We start from the raw sequence: 18,231 nt of genomic DNA, 5'->3' as shown, positions 1-18,231 counted from the left end.
ACCTCCTTGGCTGATTAAAGTGAGGAGAAACCCCTTTTCTCCCCATGCCGTGCACACTCGGCCACCTTTGGCAAATCTTTCTCTGGCCTCTCTCTCTCAGCACCACCTTGTCCCAGAGCATCTACTCATCACCAGGATCGTGCCAGTATACGGCTCTAGCTCGCCAAGGCACGGCATTTGCCAGAACGCGCGCGCCTAGCATCATGCCAGGACATGCCAGGCACGCGGTGAGCGCGCTCTGGGGCGCGCCAGAGCATCTCTCGCCCGATCGCCCTCGTCCTCCCCCTGCATCCCTATACCTGTAACGAGCACCGCCACCCTCACCTCTACCGCGTAGACACACTCGAACGACTGCGGCCGCCTTATCACCGTCGTCCTCGTCGGAAAAGCGCCGCGGGTACTGCCGCACTCATCACACGCGCCCGAGCCATCCTCTCACCCTTTCTCTGCGCTAGCTAGTCCTGGAGCATCGCTAGAACGCCTCCTACAAGATGCCGTCCTCGCCTTGCCCCTTCGAGCGCCGGAGACGCCACGCCGTCGACGCTCCCTTGCAGCACCCACGGCATCACCTCCCCCCTATAAATAGAGGAGCCCCGAGCACATCTCCTTCACACCAACTCGTTCTCCTCCCATCCTTGATTCCTCTCGACCACCCAATTTGACACCACCTCGCCGGAGTAGCTCCAATTCGAAGACGAAGGCCGCCGGTACCCGGAGATCATCGCCGCCGATTGACGCCTCCCCAAGCCTCGCCGACGGTGCCAGACGCTTCCTCATCCACGCCAACGTCGCCGCGCACCTCGCCCTTGCCCGCGGGAACGCCGGTAGGTCCTCCGACCCCCTAGGCTCGCCGCCACTCCGTCGGGATCTCGTCGGAGACGACGACGATCAACGACCGCACGATCTAGTTCTAATCCAACGGATCCTATCACGCGTACCGCTTCGCTCTGTTAAGTGTCGCTGACGGGTGGCCCCCACCTCGTCAGGCGGCCCACTCACACTGGCTGTGTTGCTGGGCCGTGCGTCGCAGTTTAAATTCGTTTCGGCCCATCTTCGTTTCCCGCGTAGCCCATTAATTCAAATGTGTATTAAATCGTTTCAGTCAAATTCAAATACTAGTGTCCCCTTTCAAATTGAATAACTTTCAAACTACTGCACCAAATTTAGCAAACTTCATATCCCTGGAAAGCCCATGAAATTATCTACACTTTGCCACTGGTCCCACCTCCAAATTCGTAGTAGAATTAATCTGCTAAAAATGACAAGGCAGGGACTTTTGCAGATTGAAACTATATTTAAATTTCAACCATAATTGATTTTGAGTTGATTCCAACTCTCATAAGTCACAAATGTTGTACTCTAATTGATTATGCAATAATCTAGCTAGGTTGTTTGCATTATCATGGACTAGATCAAAATAGTGGCTATGGAGCCATTTCTAGTTCATTTAAAATTTCGGAATTCAAATTCTTTAACTAGTATGAGAACTACTTTCTCATTTAAATCTTGATCCTAAGTAATACAAGAAGAGGTAATGAACTTATGTTAATAAACCTCTGATTGCTAATACTTAGAGATTTTAAATCATTTACATGTTAGTCTTAAATTGCATGAGGTGTAGCACCTCATTTAAATTATTACTCCCTCATAATAGATATGAAATGTTGACCTTGGTCAACTTATATTCCATACCTTATTATTATTTATGGAGATTAAATCTTAATAGGATTTAATGAGAGGAAATTATTTTCTCCAAAGAATTAAATAGCAAACCAAATCCATAATTATAATGAGAGGAAATTATTTTTCTCTTAGATAAGAACCAACCAAGTATTTCACCATGCCATGAATGATGTGATGTTAGAATTAGTTGTGTGAACTCTTTTGTGTGTTTTAGTCTAGCATGTAAGTATTGTTTGGTGATTGTGTACCTCGTATTCGTATATAGACGCTAGTAACGAGGAGTACCAAGAGGAAGGAGCCTACTCTCAAGAGGAGGAGGAAAACTTTGACAACTACTATGCTCAAGGCAAGCTAATACTCTTGCTAACCACCATGATGCAAAGCTCTACAAGAGCAAGGCACCATCATCCCTTTAATTTTATGTATTACCTATCCCATGTTTTTACCTTGCAATTATTTTGCTTATTGTTTTTCAAAGCTTATTTTTGGTTCATGATTCACTTGGTCTAGATTAGCACAAGAGTATCAAAGTTAGCCTAGAACAAATGAAGCTAGATAGCACCCCTCATGACTAGTTGCTATTGCTAAATAACTAAAAGTGACTACTCTAGATGGGAACATGTGAATTTGCCTTTGAAATTTTTTGAAGGTGAATATGACATGAATGACTTGGTGAATTTTGGTGAAAACTGATGATTGGGTTTGAATGCGATACCTTTCCAATTATACAAGTACCCCCACAATACCTGATTATTGATAGGGCTTAACTGGAAATTTGTGTGTCTTAGTATGGGTTCCCTCTAAACAAGCATCATCGCCTCCGTTAAGAGTGAATTGATGTGATTATGAGGTGAATGTACGACCCAAGCCCTGTGCAGTTCCCGGGTTGACAGTTGGTTTTCACCGGGAGGCCAAGCTCATGGGGAGAGGTGCCTATACTAGGGTATACAAGTGAAAGGTTAAGGTTGATGATCCGCGTACTGAGTTACGATGATTCGGGGTTATCCTCGACGGATGTAATCAAAAGTTGTGGCACAAGAGTACAACCTCTGCAGAGTGTTAAACCTATTCGAATAGCCGTGTCCACGGTTACGGACGGTTGGAAAGGTCATACTGTTCCGTTGTCAGAACTTTTGTCTTAAAAAGGAATGGTGAATTGAAAGGTGATTTGACTTGAATCACATGTGAATGGTGGGAATGACACTAATGTTCCCACTTAAGTTAGTTAGCTAAAATAAGGAGTATTTACTAAATGTTTATGAACTAAACATGGCTTTACGCAAATAAACCTAGAGCTTAGCACCCTTTATTAAAAGTTGTTAAGTATTTACATTAGTACTAGTTTGCGAGTACTTTAAAGTACTCATGGCTGTGTCCCTGGCTATTCAAATGCCAGACTATGAAGAGGAGCCGCAATATCAGGATGACGGACAGCAGGACATCTACGATAACTAGGATCACCTTCTAACGTCAAGCGTTGCCTGTGGAATAGATAGTCCACTACTACTACGCTTCCGCTACTTATTTGTGATGTTGAACAATCTATTTGTGTAATATTGGATCATGTGATCCATTGTTGTAAGACAAGTATGTGTTGTAATAAATGATGACTCTGTATTACTTTCTATTATGTCTCGCAAAAACAATCTTCCTGGGATTGCGATGTATGATATAATAGGCATCTGGACTTAAAAATCCGGGTGTTTACAAAGCAAATCTAACGGTTTAGAGATATTTTCGTAGTTGCAACCATACTTGCAACTGAATATTTTTAGTTGCAACCCCACTTGCTACTGTCTCGGTTACAACCTAACTTGCAACTCAAGAGCACGAATCATGATGCAAATCCGATGTTGTAGGAGTCTACTAAGAACCAGCTTAGATCTTCGTATACTGAGAACTAGCAAGGCCATATTTCATGGGTGTGGTGTTTATTCCGTGGTTTAGGCAGTCTTTGGGATCATTACCCGCGATGAGTTCAAGACTGTTCTAATAATCCCTTGCCGTGATCATTCCATGCAATGATTGTTCGTTGCGTTTGATTCATATGACATCTTTGTGCTTATTTTTATCATGCATATGTATCCTTTGATAGATTATTCGTAGTTCAACCAGTGAGGTTCCACTTTCCCACAATTGAGCTTGGTTTTGACTAACATGTTTTTTTACATGTGCTAACCCTTTACTTACTTTTTGTGATGCATATATATGCTTTGCTAGATCTGCATTCATATGTGAATTAGTTGTGTGTCGTGTTTAACCAGTGGGGTTTCACTTACCCACAATCATGTTAAATCTATTGCGAAGTGGTTATACTAACTATTTATCGTGTAACTTCGAGGTATCATGCATCAAAACCCATTGGTCGGGCGTAGGTTGACACTTACATCTCATAGTCAAGAAGTGGTGGTACGGGCTCGTGTGAAATCATCCTCGTATAAATTGTGCTAACTCTAGGGTACCATGCTCCAAACCCCATTCCTCAGAGTGGTGGCACATGCTCATGTGGATGCTCCAACTAACAATTACTTAATTTTAATGAAATAGATCTGTGGTGGCCTTTGCGTCGCCCATTCAAAACTAACAAATGTGCTAACATTTTGCAAAATTGATCATTATTGTTGTTGGACTAACCCTCTTAAACTCTTTATATGGATACTGGATAGTATTGTGTTATTGGACTAACTTTTGATGCTTGGATTGGTGTTGTTGAAACTATTGGATTGTTCACCATTGCGTCAGTCATCGGCACCACGATCATATTTTCCACCACCGTAGCCCCAACACCAGAACCATATCACCAACTGCATAGAAACCAAAAGAACAGAGTCACCATCATAGACAAAACCCTATAAGAATTGAAGATGCGAGCCTGAGGACACCATTAGGAACACATGCTCAGCAATGCTCACATTCTCCAGGGTGTATATAAATCCTCAAAGAAATCATCAATCATGCATGGTAGAAATGAAAATGAAAATCTCGGAGACCCCCATTTAAAATCTAAGACCTCAGAAGCCGCTCGCGAGTGCCGCATCGAGCGGGAAAAGAGAGGAATCAACTAGCAATACTCGCCCAATGGTGTGTAATTGATGAGGCCCCTCACCCGTAGTCATATTGGCCGTTGCATCGATAGACCTCACACTTAGCAGAGCCGTAGTGGGCACCCAGGACCATCCATGTACAGAGCTACATTCAGACGCAAGGAAGAAGAAATAAAGAAAGAGACTGCCAGCCCGGTCCCATTTATTTGCAAGTAAGCTGTTAGCCTTTTCGGTGTCTGTTATCTCTTCCTCTGTATCCTTTTCCCCATGTCTCTAGTGTTCCATAGGGAACAAAATCTCTGCAAACACAAATTTTACTACTTGACCACAACCATTCAATCAAATATGAAAAGTTTGGAGCTCTATCAATAGAAAGCATATGGACTTTGCTCCACAATCGCACCCTATCCGTGCATCTTATTCTTACATTTGAACTATGCATAGAGGGGAGGGTGATGGTTGCTTTGTTATAAAGCGGGGCGAAAGGCTATTTGAAGAAAGATAAACTAGGTAAAGTATGACAACTTTCTTGAAACTGGTGTAATACACATGGAATCCTGTTTACAAACCAAAGCGCCTTTATTTATGAATAACCAAGCTGGCAACATGTTTAACGGCTAAACAGGTCGGTAAGGCGTGCTGCAAACTTGAGCTAGTACTGGCATATACTCCATCGTAAATATTTGCCCGCTCATGACAGTGGTAATACTCAGGGCTCCATGGAAGGCTGACACGTCCTGTTTTGAATGAATCTTCAAGCCGATCCTACGGTGGAGGGTGGAAAGACACCTCTGCCCCTCTGGCGACCCTCGAGCGACCCATGCCAACTGAGCAACTGCACAGACAAAACGAATTGCGGTATCGCATCAACAGTTTTGCCTACGTTCAACGACTATACAAAAGAAAGATCAAATTTGGGAGAAATGTTGGTACCTTGGCGTTGACACCATCGGCGACGATGCGGCCCTCGCTCCTGAGCCTGAGATACTCTTGGCGCTTAAACTTTGTGAAGCCCCTGGACGCAAGAAGAACAAGAAACGGTCAAGATCTATTCTCCAACCGGGCTTCAGAAGTAGCGTTCGATCGGGCCCGTACAATTCAAATTCAAAATTTAAAGTAGACCGGGGCCGGGCGGCATACCATTTGCCGCTGACGATGACCCTCTGTCGTCCGGGGAACTTGAACTTGGCCCGGCGCAGCGCCTCCTGCGCGTGCCCCGCGTGCACGTCGCGGCAGCGCACGGAGAGCAGCACCTGGCCGATGTGCACCCTGGCGCACATCCCCGTGGGCTTGCCGAAGGCGCCGCGCATGCCCGTCTGGAGCCGGTCGGCGCCGGCGCAGGAGAGCATCTTGTTGATGCGGAGGACGTGGTAGGGGTGCGCGCGCACGCGGAGGTGGAAGGCGTCCTTGCCGGCGTGCTTGGCCATGTGGATGGGTCCAACCGGACAAAAACACGGTCCAGCGCGCGGATCCATCCCAAAAACGGATGGCCGCGGCGTCCGGGACGACGACCCAAACCCGGACCAAATCTGGGACGAGTTTGCGTGCCCGCGGACGCCGAAGGCTGGTCGCTCGCGTCCTACGCTTGTCCGCCCCTGGCCCGCCTTTCTGTCTCCCAAAACACAAACCCGTCGCACACATCTCCCGCCGCTCCGCCGCCATCCAAGGACCGGCGATTTGGGAGCGGCGTCGACGCCGGCCACCGTCGTCGAGACGCCGGCAAGCGGGGCGGAAGCATAGGTCGCGGCCCCGCGCTGCTTTCGCCGCGTCGTAGCAGAGTCGGAGGACGCCGTCGCCGTCGCTGTTGTCCTCTCACCGTCGCGAGACCTCCCGCCGTTCGCAGTTGCGCCGTTGCCGCCGGAGGTGAGCTCTCGTGCACCGTGTTTCCAGACCGCAAGTCGGCCGAGACGGCCAAGGCCTGCAGGTCCCTACGGACGCATTGGATGGCCTCCGCCTGCGAGGTGTTCGATGAAATGGGCGATCTAAAATTTGTTCCTTTTCATCTGTAGATCATGGTGGACAGCGACGACGACTACTTCTGCGCGAAAGTGGATGCAATTGGCAAGGTAGGCCTCTCTTCGTACCAGAAATGCACGGCAGCGATTAGGATGCTCGCATATGGCGTTGCCGGCGATTTCGTAGATGAGTACACTCGCGTGAGTGAGTTTACCGGCTTGGAAGCGATGTACAGGTTCTACAGAGCAGTGATCGGTTCGTTCGGAGAACAGTACCTCCAGCAACCTAATGCAGAGGACACAGCTCGTCTGTTGTCAATCAACGCTTCCAGGGATTTCCTGTGATGCTTGGTAGCATATACTGCATGCACTGGGAGTGCAAGAACTGCCCCTTTAGTTGGCAGGGGCATACATCGGCCATTCTGAGGGGTGCACAGTCATTCTTGAAGTTGTTGCTTCACATGACACATGGATTTGGCACTCATTCTTCGGAATGGCTAGCTCGCACAATGACATCAATGTGCTGCAGCGCTCTCCGGTGTTTGATAGGCTAGCGTACGGTCAGTCTCCTGATGTGGATTTTGAGATCAATGGCCACCACTACACCAAGGGGTACTACCTTGCTGATGGTATCTATCCACCTTGGGCTACACTCGTGAAGACAATCCGAAAACCCAACTCAGAGCAGGAGGCAAGGTTTGCCAAAGAGCAGGAGGCAGCCCGGAAAGATGTCGAGCGGGCGTTTGGCATCCTCCAAGCTCGTTGGGCTATCGTCAGACACCCTGCCAGAGCCTGGGATGTGCAAACTCTGTGGGAGGTGATGATAGGGCAAAGGTGGCCGATCTTTCGATGAGACGAGGATATATCGATTTGTTGGTGGAGTTCGTGCTTGACGATCCGACTACATGTGCAAAGCTCGTGCGCCAATGCAATCGCTAGGACAATCTCCGGGAGTTATTGATCTTGCGGATGCACGATCAGCCTGACCAGCGAGGGTCTTAATTCATACCTGAAATCGAGAACAAGTAAGAACTAATATTGCAATCAGAATATTGCGGATGAAAGATGAAAAATTTATTAAAAAGGTGGGATTCCGAATAGTCGGTCTTGTTCTGGGCGTTGGCCTCAAAAGAAGTACACGAGAGTTGCAGCAATGGCTAACTTTTAGTCTAATCAAAATCCGAGTCTAAACGTGATGGCTATGGGGGTATTTAAAGGAGGAAAAGGTGGGGTTTCGGCCAACCATATGTATGATGGCCGAACCAAACCCTAAAAGGCCTTTCCCCCTTCAATACGGACTCTAAAAAGTGCCTGATGGCGCGTGATGCACACGTCCGTTGGGAACCCCAAGAGGAAGGTGTGATGCGCACAGCAGCAAGTTTTCCCTCAGAAAGAAACCAAGGTTATCGAACCAGTAGGAGATGAAGGCCACGTGAAGGTTGTTGGTGGAGGAGTGTAGTGCGGCGCAACACTAGGGATTCCGGCGCCAACGTGGAACCTGCACAACACAATCAAAATACTTTGCCCCAACTTAACAGTGAGGTTGTCAATCTCACCGGCTTGCTGTAAACAAAGGATTAAATGTATGGTGTGGAGAATGATGTTTGTTTGCGAAGAACAACAGAGAACAGAGATTGCAGTAGATTGTATTTCAGATGTAAAAGAATGGACCGGGGTCCACAGTTCACTAGTGGTGTCTCTCCAATAAGATAAATAGCATGTTGGGTGAACAAATTACAGTTGAGCAATTGACAAATAGAGAGGGCATAACAATGCACATACATATCATGATGACTAATATGATATTTACTTAGGGCATTACGACAAATAACATAGACTGCTATCCAGCATGCATCTATGCCTAAAAAGTCCACCTTCGGTTTAGTATCTGCACCCCTTCCAGTATTAAGTTGCAAACAACAGACAACTGCATTAAGTACTTTGCGTAATGTAAACAATACAAATATCCTTAGACAAAGCATTGTTGTTTTATCCCTAGTGGCAACAGCACATCCATAACCTTAGAACTTTCTGTCACTGTCCCAGATTCAATGGAGGCATGGACCCACTATCGAGCATAAATACTCCCTCTTGGAGTTACGAGTATCAACTTGGCCAGAGCCTCTACTAGCAACGGAGAGCATGCAAGATCATAAACAACAAATATATGATAGATCAATAATCAACTTGACATAGTATTCCATATTCATCGGATCCCAACAAACACAACATGTAGCATTACAAATAGACGATCTTGATCATGTTAGGCAGCTCACAAGATCTAAACATGATAGCACAAGAGGAGAAGACAACCATCTAGCTACTGCTATGGACCCATAGTCCAAGGATGAACTACTCACGCATCAATCCGGAGGCGGGCATGATGATGTAGAGTCCTCCGGTGATGATTCCCCTCTCCGGCAGGGTGCCGGAGGCGATCTCCTGAATCCCGCGAGATGGGATTGGCGGCGACGGCGTCACAGTATGTTTTCTCGTATCGTGGCTCTCGGTGCTAGGGTTTTTGCGACGGAGAGAATAAATAGGCGAAGGGGCAGAGTCGGGGGGCAGCCGAGGGGCCCACCCCATAGGGTGGCGCGGCCAGGGGTGGGGCCGCGCCCCCCTAGGGTGTGGCCGCCTCGCGTCCCCTCTTCGTCTCCTCTTCGGACTTCTGGAAGGCTCCGTGGAAAATAAGACTGTGGGCTTTTGTTTCGTCCAATTCCGAGAATATTTCCTATGTAAGATTTCTGAAACCAAAAACAGCGGAAAACGAGAACCGGCGCTTCGGCATCTTGTTAATAGGTTAGTGCCGGAAAATGCATCAAAATGATGTAAAGTGTATATAAAACATGTGAGTATTGTCATAAAACTAGCATGGAACATAAGAAATTATAGATACGTTTGAGACGTATCAAGCATCCCCAAGCTTAGTTCCTACTCGCCCTCGAGTAGGTAAACGATAACAAGGATAATTTCCGAAGTGACATGCTACCATCATAATCTTGATCAATACTATTGTAAAGCATATGAGATGAATGAAGTGATTCAAAGCAATGGTAAAGATAATGACTAAACAACTGAATCATATAGCAAAGACTTTTCATGAATAGTACTTTCAAGACAAGCATCAATAAGTCTTGCATAGGAGTTGATGTCTACGCACGCTTCTATTCCTGTAGACAATGTTGGGCCTCCAAGAGCAAAGGTTTGTAGAACAGCAGCAAGTTTCCCTTAAGTGAATCACCCAAGGTTTATCGAACTCAGGGAGGTAGAGTTCAAAGATATCCCTCTCAAGCAACCCTGCAATTACGATACAAGAAGTCTCTTGTGTTCCCAACAAACCTAATACACTTGTCAGATGTATAGGTGCACTAGTTCGGCGAAGAGATAGTGAAATACAAGTAATATGGATGAATATGAGTGGTAATAACAATCTGAAATAAATATGGCAGCAAGTAAACATGCAAAAGAACAGTAAATAAACGGTGATTCGATATTTGGAAACAAGGCCTAGGGATCATACTTTCACTAGTGGACACTCTCAACAATGATCACATAAATAAATAAGTTCTCTTCTGTTATGCTACTTCAACACTCTCTTGTTGGATAACAAGCTCCATTCATTGTGTAGGGCTACAAGAGCTCCCTCAAGCCGGAGTAAACAAGCTCCACAACATTCGGAATTCATATTTAAGTAACCTCTAGAGTGCATAATAGACCGTTGCAATTTAGACCGAGTACTAACATAGCATACACACTGTCACCTTTAAGCTATGAAAGGGGGAATAGATCACATCAATACTATCATAGTAATAGTTAACTTCATAATCTACAAGAGATCACAATCATAACCTACGCCAAGTACTACATGATGCACACACTGTCAACATTACATCATGGAGGAGGAATAGACTACTTTAATAACATCACTAGAGTAGCACATAGATTAATAGTGATACAAAGCTCATGATCACATAAAGATCACACCATGGGAGAGAGAGATGAACCACATAGCTACCGGTACAGCCCTTAGCCTCGGGGGAGAACTACTCCCTCCTCATCATGGGAGACAGCAGCGGCGATGGAGATGGCGGTGGTGTCGATGGAGATGCCTTCCGAGGGCAATTCCCCGTCCCGGCGGCGTGCCGGAACAGATATTTCTGTCCCCCGAATCTTGGCTTCGCGATGGCGGCGGCTCTGGAACTTTTCTCGTATCGTGGCTTATGTTTTTAGGGTTTTCGAGGCGGAGAGAATATATAGGCGGAAGGGCAGCCTCGGAGGAGCCAGGGGGTGGCCCCCCATAGGCTGGCGCCCCCCCTTGGCCGCGCCGCCATGTGGGGTGGGGCCCCCAGGGCTCCCCTCTGGTCCCTCTATGGCTCTCTGGAAGCTTCCGTGAAATATAAGATCGTGGGCATTAATTTTGTCCAATTCTGAGAATATTTCCTGTGTAAGATTTCTGAAACCAAAAACAGCAGAAAACAGGAACTGACACTTCGGCATCTTGTTAATAGGTTAGTTCCGGAAAATGCATCAAAATGATATAAAGTGTGAACAAAACATGTAGGTATTGTCATAAAACTAGCATGGAACATCAGAAATTATAGATACGTTGGAGACGTATCAAGCATCCCCAAGCTTAGTTCCTACTCGCCCTCGAGTAGGTAAACGATAACAAGAATAATTTCTGAAGTGACATGCTACTAACATAATCTTGATCATACTATTGTAAAGCATATGAGATGAATGAAGTGATTCAAAACAATGGTAAAGATAATGACTAAACAACTGAATCATATAGCAAAGACTTTTCATGAATAGTACTTTCAAGACAAGCATCAATAAGTCTTGCATAGGAGTTGATGTCTACGCACGCTTCTATTCCTGTAGACAATGTTGGGCCTCCAAGAGCAAAGGTTTGTAGAACAGCGAAGCAAGTTTCCCTTAAGTGAATCACCCAAGGTTTATCGAACTCAGGGAGGTAGAGTTCAAAGATATCCCTCTCAAGCAACCCTGCAATTACGATACAAGAAGTCTCTTGTGTTCCCAACAAACCTAATACACTTGTCAGATGTATAGGTGCACTAGTTCGGCGAAGAGATAGTGAAATACAAGTAATATGGATGAATATGAGTGGTAATAACAATCTGAAATAAATATGGCAGCAAGTAAACATGCAAAAGAACAGTAAATAAACGGTGATTCGATATTTGGAAACAAGGCCTAGGGATCATACTTTCACTAGTGGACACTCTCAACAATGATCACATAAATAAATAAGTTCTCTTCTCTTATGCTACTTCAACACTCTCTTGTTGGATAACAAGCTCCATTCATTGTGTAGGGCTACAAGAGCTCCCTCAAGCCGGAGTAAACAAGCTCCACAACATTCGGAATTCATATTTAAGTAACCTCTAGAGTGCATAATAGACCGTTGCAATTTAGACCGAGTACTAACATAGCATACACACTGTCACCTTTAAGCTATGAAAGGGGGAATAGATCACATCAATACTATCATAGTAGAGAGTTTTGAAGCAACACAAAGGAAGATTAAGTTTCAGCAATTTCTTTCAACTTGTAACATGTATATCTCATGGATAGTTGTCATCATAAAGCAATATAACAAGTGCAATAGGTAAACATGTAATAATCAATGCACACAGTTGACACAAGTGTTTGCTTCTAAGATAGAAAGAAGTAGGTAAACTGACTCAACATAAAGTAAAAGAATGGCCCTTCGCAGAGGGAAGCATGGATTACTATTTTTGTGCTAGAGCTTTTATTTTGAAAGCATAGAAACAATTTTGTCAACGGTAGTAATAAATCATATGTGTTATGTATAAGACATCTTATAAGTTGCAAGCCTCATGCATAGATTACCAATAGTGCTCGCACCTTGTCCTAATTAGCTTGGATTTACATGGATTATCATTGCATAACATATGTTTCAACTAAGTGTCACAAAGGGGTACCTCTATGCCGCCTGTACAAAGGTCTAAGGAGAAAGTTCGCGTCGGATTTCTCGCTTTTGATTATTCTCAACTTAGACATCCATACCGGGACAACATAGACAACAGGTAATGGACTCCTCTTTAATGCATAAGCATTCAACAACAGGTAATATTCTCATAAGAGATTGAGGATTGATGTCCAAACTGAAACTTCCACCATGATTCATGGCTTTAGTTAGCGGCCCAATGTTCTTCTCTAACAATATGCATACTCAAACCATTTGATCATGATAAATCACCCTTACTTCAGACAAGATGAACATGCATAGCAACTCACATGATATTCAACAAAGGTGTAATAGTTGGTGGTGTCCCCAGAAACATGGTTACCGCTCAACAAGCAACTTATAAGAAATAAGATACATAGCTACATATTCTTTACCACAATAGTTTTTAAGGCTATTTTCCCATGAGCTATATATTGCAAAGACAAGGAATGGAATTTTAAAGGTAGCACTCAAGTAATTTACTTTGGAATGGCAGAGAAATACCTTGTAGTAGGTAGGTATGGTGGACACTAATGGCATAGTTTTTGGCTCAAGGATTTGGATGCACGAGAAGAATTCCTCTCAATACAAGGCTAGGCTAGCAAGGTTGTTTGAAGCAAACTCAAGTATAAAATGATACATCAAAACTTACATAAGAACATATTGCAAGCATTATAAGACTCTACATCGTTTTCCTTGTTGTTCAAACACCTTAACCAGAAAATATCGAGACTCTAGAGAGACCAATCATGCAAACCAAATTTTAACAAGCTCTATGTAGTTCTTCATTAATAGGTACAAAGTACATGATGCAAGAGCTTAAACATGATCTATATGAGCACAACAATTGCCAAGTATCAAATTATTCAAGACATTATACCAATTACCACATGAAGCATTTTCTGTTTCCAACCATATAACAATGAACGAAGCAGTTTCAACCTTCGCCATGAACATTAAGAGTAAAGCTAAGAACACCAGTGTTCATATGAATGAGCAGAGCGTGTCTCTCTCCCACACAAGAATGAATTTGTTAAGAGAATGAAAATAACAAAACGAAAATAAAAGCACACAGACGCTCCAAGTAAAGTACATAAGATGTGACGGAATAAAAATATAGTTTCACTAGAGGTGACCTGATAAGTTGTCGATGAAAAAGGGGATGCCTTGGGCATCCCCAAGCTTAGATGCTTGAGTCTTCTTGAAATATGCCGGGATGAACCACAGGGGCATCCCCAAGCTTAGACTTTTCACACTTCTTGATCATATTGTATCATCCTCCTCTCTTGATCCTTGAAAACTTCCTCCACACCAAACTCAAAACAAACTCATTAGAGGGTTAGTGCATAATCAAAAATTCACATATTCAGAGGTGACATAATCATTCTTAACACTTCTGGACATTGCACAAAGCTACTAAAAGTTAATGGAACAAATAAATCCATCCAACATAGCAAAAGAGGCAATGCGAAATAAAAGGCAGAATCTGTCAAAACAGAACAGTCCGTAAAGACGATTTTTTCAGGGGCACTTAACTTGCTCAGATGAAAATGCTCAAATTGAATGAAAGTTGCGTACATATCTGAGGATCACGCACGTAAATTGGCAGATTTTTCTGAGTTACCTACAGACGGGGCTGCTCAATTTCGTGACAGTAAGAAATCTATTTCTGCGCAGTAATCCAAATCTAGTATCAATCCTACTATCAAAGACTTTACCTGGCACAACAATGCAATAAAATAAAGATAAGGAGAGGTTTCTACAGTAGTAACAACTTCCAAGACTCAAATATAAAACAAAATTACTGTAGTAAAATAATACATGGGTTATCTCCCAAGAAGTGCTTTCTTTATAGCCATTAAGATGGGCTCAGTAATTTTAATGATGCACTCGCATAAGGATGAGAGTTGAAGCAAAGAGAGCATCAAAAAGCAAGTATGAAACAAATTTAAGCCTAACCCACTTCCTATGAAAAGGAATTTTGTACACAAATAAATTCATGTAGAACAAAGTGACAAGCATAGGAAGATAAAACACAAGTAACTTCAAAATTTTCAGCATATAGAGAGGTGTTTTAGTACCATTAAAATTTCGACAACCATATTTTCGTCTCTCATAATAATTTCCAGTAGCATCATGAACAAACTCAACAATATAACTATCACATAAAGCATTCTTATCATGAGTCTCATGCATAGAATAATTACTACTCCCAACATAAGCATAGTCATTCTTATTAATTGTAGTGGGAGCAAATTCAACAAAGTAGCTATCATTATTATTCTCATCATCAAATATAGGAGGCATAGTATATTCATAATAAAATTTATCCTCCATAGTAGGTGGCACCAAAATACCACTATCATTATAATCATCATAAATGGGAGGCAAAGTATCATCAAAGAAAATTTTCTCCTCAAAACTTGGGGGACTAAAAATATCACAACCAGCTTCCCCAAGCTTAAATTCTTCCATAGAATTAGCAATAATAGTGTTCAAAGAGTTCATGCTAATAACATTGCTATTAGCATGCATATAAAGCTCCATAGGTTTTTTTAATTTTCTCTTCAAACACCTCATGTCCTAACTCAAGATAAATACTATAAAGATCTCTAATATTTTTGTTGTTTTCCATTAAGCCTAACTAGTGAAATAAAAACAAGAAACAAAAAGATGCAATTGCAGGATCTAAAGGAAATAGCTTCGAGCACTCACACACCGGCAACAGCGCTAGGAAATAGCTTAGTAGTCGGAGGATGTGAATACCTTTTACCTTACCTCCCGGCAACGGCGCCATAAAATAGCTTGATGTCTACGCACGCTTCTATTCCTGTAGGCAGTGTTGGGCCTCCAAGAGCAGAGGTTTGTAGAACAGCAGCAAGTTTCCCTTAAGTGAATCACCCAAGTTTTATTGAACTCAGGGAGGTAGGGGTCAAATATATCCCTCTCAAGCAACCCTGCAATTACGATACAAGAAGTCTCTTGTGTCCCCAACACACCTAATACACTTGTCAGATGTATAGGTGCACTAGTTCGGCGAAGAGATAGTGAAATACAAGTAATATGGATGAATATGAGTGGTAATAACAATCTGAAATAAATATGGCAGCAAGTAAACATGCAGTAGAACAGTAAATAAACGGTGATTCGATATTTGGAAACAAGGCCTAGGGATCATACTTTCACTAGTGGACACTCTCAACAATGATCACATAAATAAATAAGATCTCTTCTCTTATGCTACTTCAACACTCTCTTGTTGGATAAAAAACTCCATTCATTGTGTAGGGCCACAAGAGCTCCCTCAAGCCGGAGTAAACAAGCTCCACAACATTCGGAATTCATATTTAAGTAACCTCTAGAGTGCATAATAGACCGTTGCAATTTAGACCGAGTACTAACATAGCATACACACTTGTCACCTTTAAGCTATGAAAGGGGGAATAGATCACATCAATACTATCATAGTAATAGTTAACTTCATAATCTACAAGAGATCACAATCATAACCTACGCCAAGTACTACATGATGCACACACTGTCAACATTACATCATGGAGGAGGAATAGACTACTTTAATAACATCACTAGAGTAGCACATAGATTAATAGTGCTACAAAGCTCATGATCACATAAAGATCACACCATGGGAGAGAGAGATGAACCACATAGCTACCGGTACAGCCCTTAGCCTCGGGGGAGAACTACTCCCTCCTCATCATGGGAGACAGCAGCGGCGATGGAGATGGCGGTGGTGTCGATGGAGATGCCTTCCGGGGGCAATTCCACGTCCCGGCGGCGTGCCGGAACAGAGACTTCTGTCCCCCGAATCTTGGCTTCGCGATGGCGGCGGCTCTGGAACTTTTCTCGTATCGTGGCTTATGTTTTTAGGGTTTTCGAGGCGGAGAGAATATATAGGCGGAAGGGTAGCCTCGGAGGAGCCAGGGGGTGGCCCCCCATAGGCTGGCGCCCCCCCCCCCTTGGTCGCGCCGCCATGTGGGGTGGGGCCCCCAGGGCTCCCCTCTTGTCCCTCTCTGGCTCTCTGGAAGCTTCCGTGAAATATAAGATCGTGGGCATTAATTTTGTCCAATTCCGAGAATATTTCCTGTGTAAGATTTCTGAAACCAAAGACAGCAGAAAACAGGAACTGGCACTTCGGCATCTCGTTAATAGGGTAGTTCCAGAAAATGCATCAAAATGATATAAAGTGTGAACAAAACATGTAGGTACTGTCATAAAACTAGCATGGAACATTAGAAATTATAGATACGTTTGAGACGTATCAGGAGTTAACTCATAAAGCAATAGATTCTTAATAGAAGGTTTTGAAGCAACACAAAGAAAGATATAAGTTTCAGCAGTTGCTTTCAACTTCAACATGTATATCTCATGGATAATTTTCAACACAAAGTAATATGATGAATGCAAATAAGCAAGTATGTAAGAATCAATGCACACAGTTGACACAAGTGTTTGCTTCTAAGACAGAAAGAAGTAGGTAAACTGACCCAACATAAAGTAAAAGAAAGGCCCTTCGCAGAGGGAAGCAGGGATTACTCATGTGCTAGAGCTTTTTATTTTGAAAACATGGAAACAATTTTGTCAACGGTAGTAATAATTCATATGTGTTATGCATAAAACATCCTATAAGTTGCAAGCCTCATGCATCGAATACCAATAGTGCTCGCACCTTGTCCTAATTAGCTCGGATTTCCATGGATTATCATTGCATTACATATGTTTCAACCAAGTGTCATAAAGGGGTACCTCTATGTCACCTGTACAAAGGTCCAAGGAGATAAATTGCATTTGATTTCTCGATTTTGATAGATCTCAACTTGAGGACATCCATACCGGGACAACATAGAAAACAGATAATGGACTCCTCTTTAATGCTTAAGCATTCAACAACAGATAATATTCTCATAAGACATTGAGGATTAATGTCCAAACTGAAACTTCCACCATGATACATGGCTTTGGTTGGCGGCCCAATGTTCTTATCTAACAATATGCATACTCAAACCAATTAATCATGACAAATCACTCTTACTTCACACAAGACGAACATGCATAGCAACTCACATGATATTCAACAAAGGTGTAAAATTTGATGGCGTCCCCAGAAACATGGTTACCGCTCAACAAGCAACTTAAAAGAAATAAGATACATAAGCGACATATTCAATACCACAATAGTTTTTAAGCTATTTTCTCATGAGCTATATATTGCAAAGACAAAGAATGAAATTTTAAAGGTAGCATGCAAGCAATTTACTTGGAATGGTAGAGAAATACCACATAGTAGGTAGTTATGGTGGACACAAATGGCATAGGTTTTGGCTCAAGGTTTTGGATGCACGAGAAGCATCCCCTCTCAGTACAAGGCTTTGGCTAGCAAGGTTGTTTGAAGCAAACACAAGTATGAACCGGTACAACAAAACTTACATAAGAACATATTGCAAGCATTATAAGACTCTACACTGGCTCCTTATTGTTCAAACACTTTTACCAGAAAATATCTAGACTTTAGAGACCAGCAATATTTTGTGCT

General features: G+C 43.2%; 1 protein-coding gene across 1 annotated transcript; it reads right to left on the bottom strand.

Annotated features, from left to right (window-relative positions):
- Positions 1-5,225: 5,225 nt before the first annotated feature.
- Positions 5,226-6,154, bottom strand: LOC124698281 (60S ribosomal protein L10-like). The gene is made up of 3 exons (XM_047230780.1): positions 5,868-6,154; positions 5,661-5,742; positions 5,226-5,562 (listed from the first exon to the last, which is right to left on the bottom strand). Exons 1-3 carry the CDS (start codon positions 6,152-6,154, stop codon positions 5,482-5,484), a joined length of 450 nt encoding a protein of 149 aa, XP_047086736.1. The 3' UTR covers positions 5,226-5,481.
- Between the last annotated feature and the right edge of the window lie 12,077 nt (positions 6,155-18,231).

The sequence above is a fragment of the Lolium rigidum genome, chromosome 3 (genome assembly GCF_022539505.1).
Source record: "Lolium rigidum isolate FL_2022 chromosome 3, APGP_CSIRO_Lrig_0.1, whole genome shotgun sequence".
In the NCBI taxonomy this organism is placed as follows: domain Eukaryota; kingdom Viridiplantae; phylum Streptophyta; class Magnoliopsida; order Poales; family Poaceae; genus Lolium; species Lolium rigidum.
The sequence above is the reverse complement of the archived record's forward strand: the minus strand, read 5'-3'. Positions and strand labels throughout refer to the sequence as shown.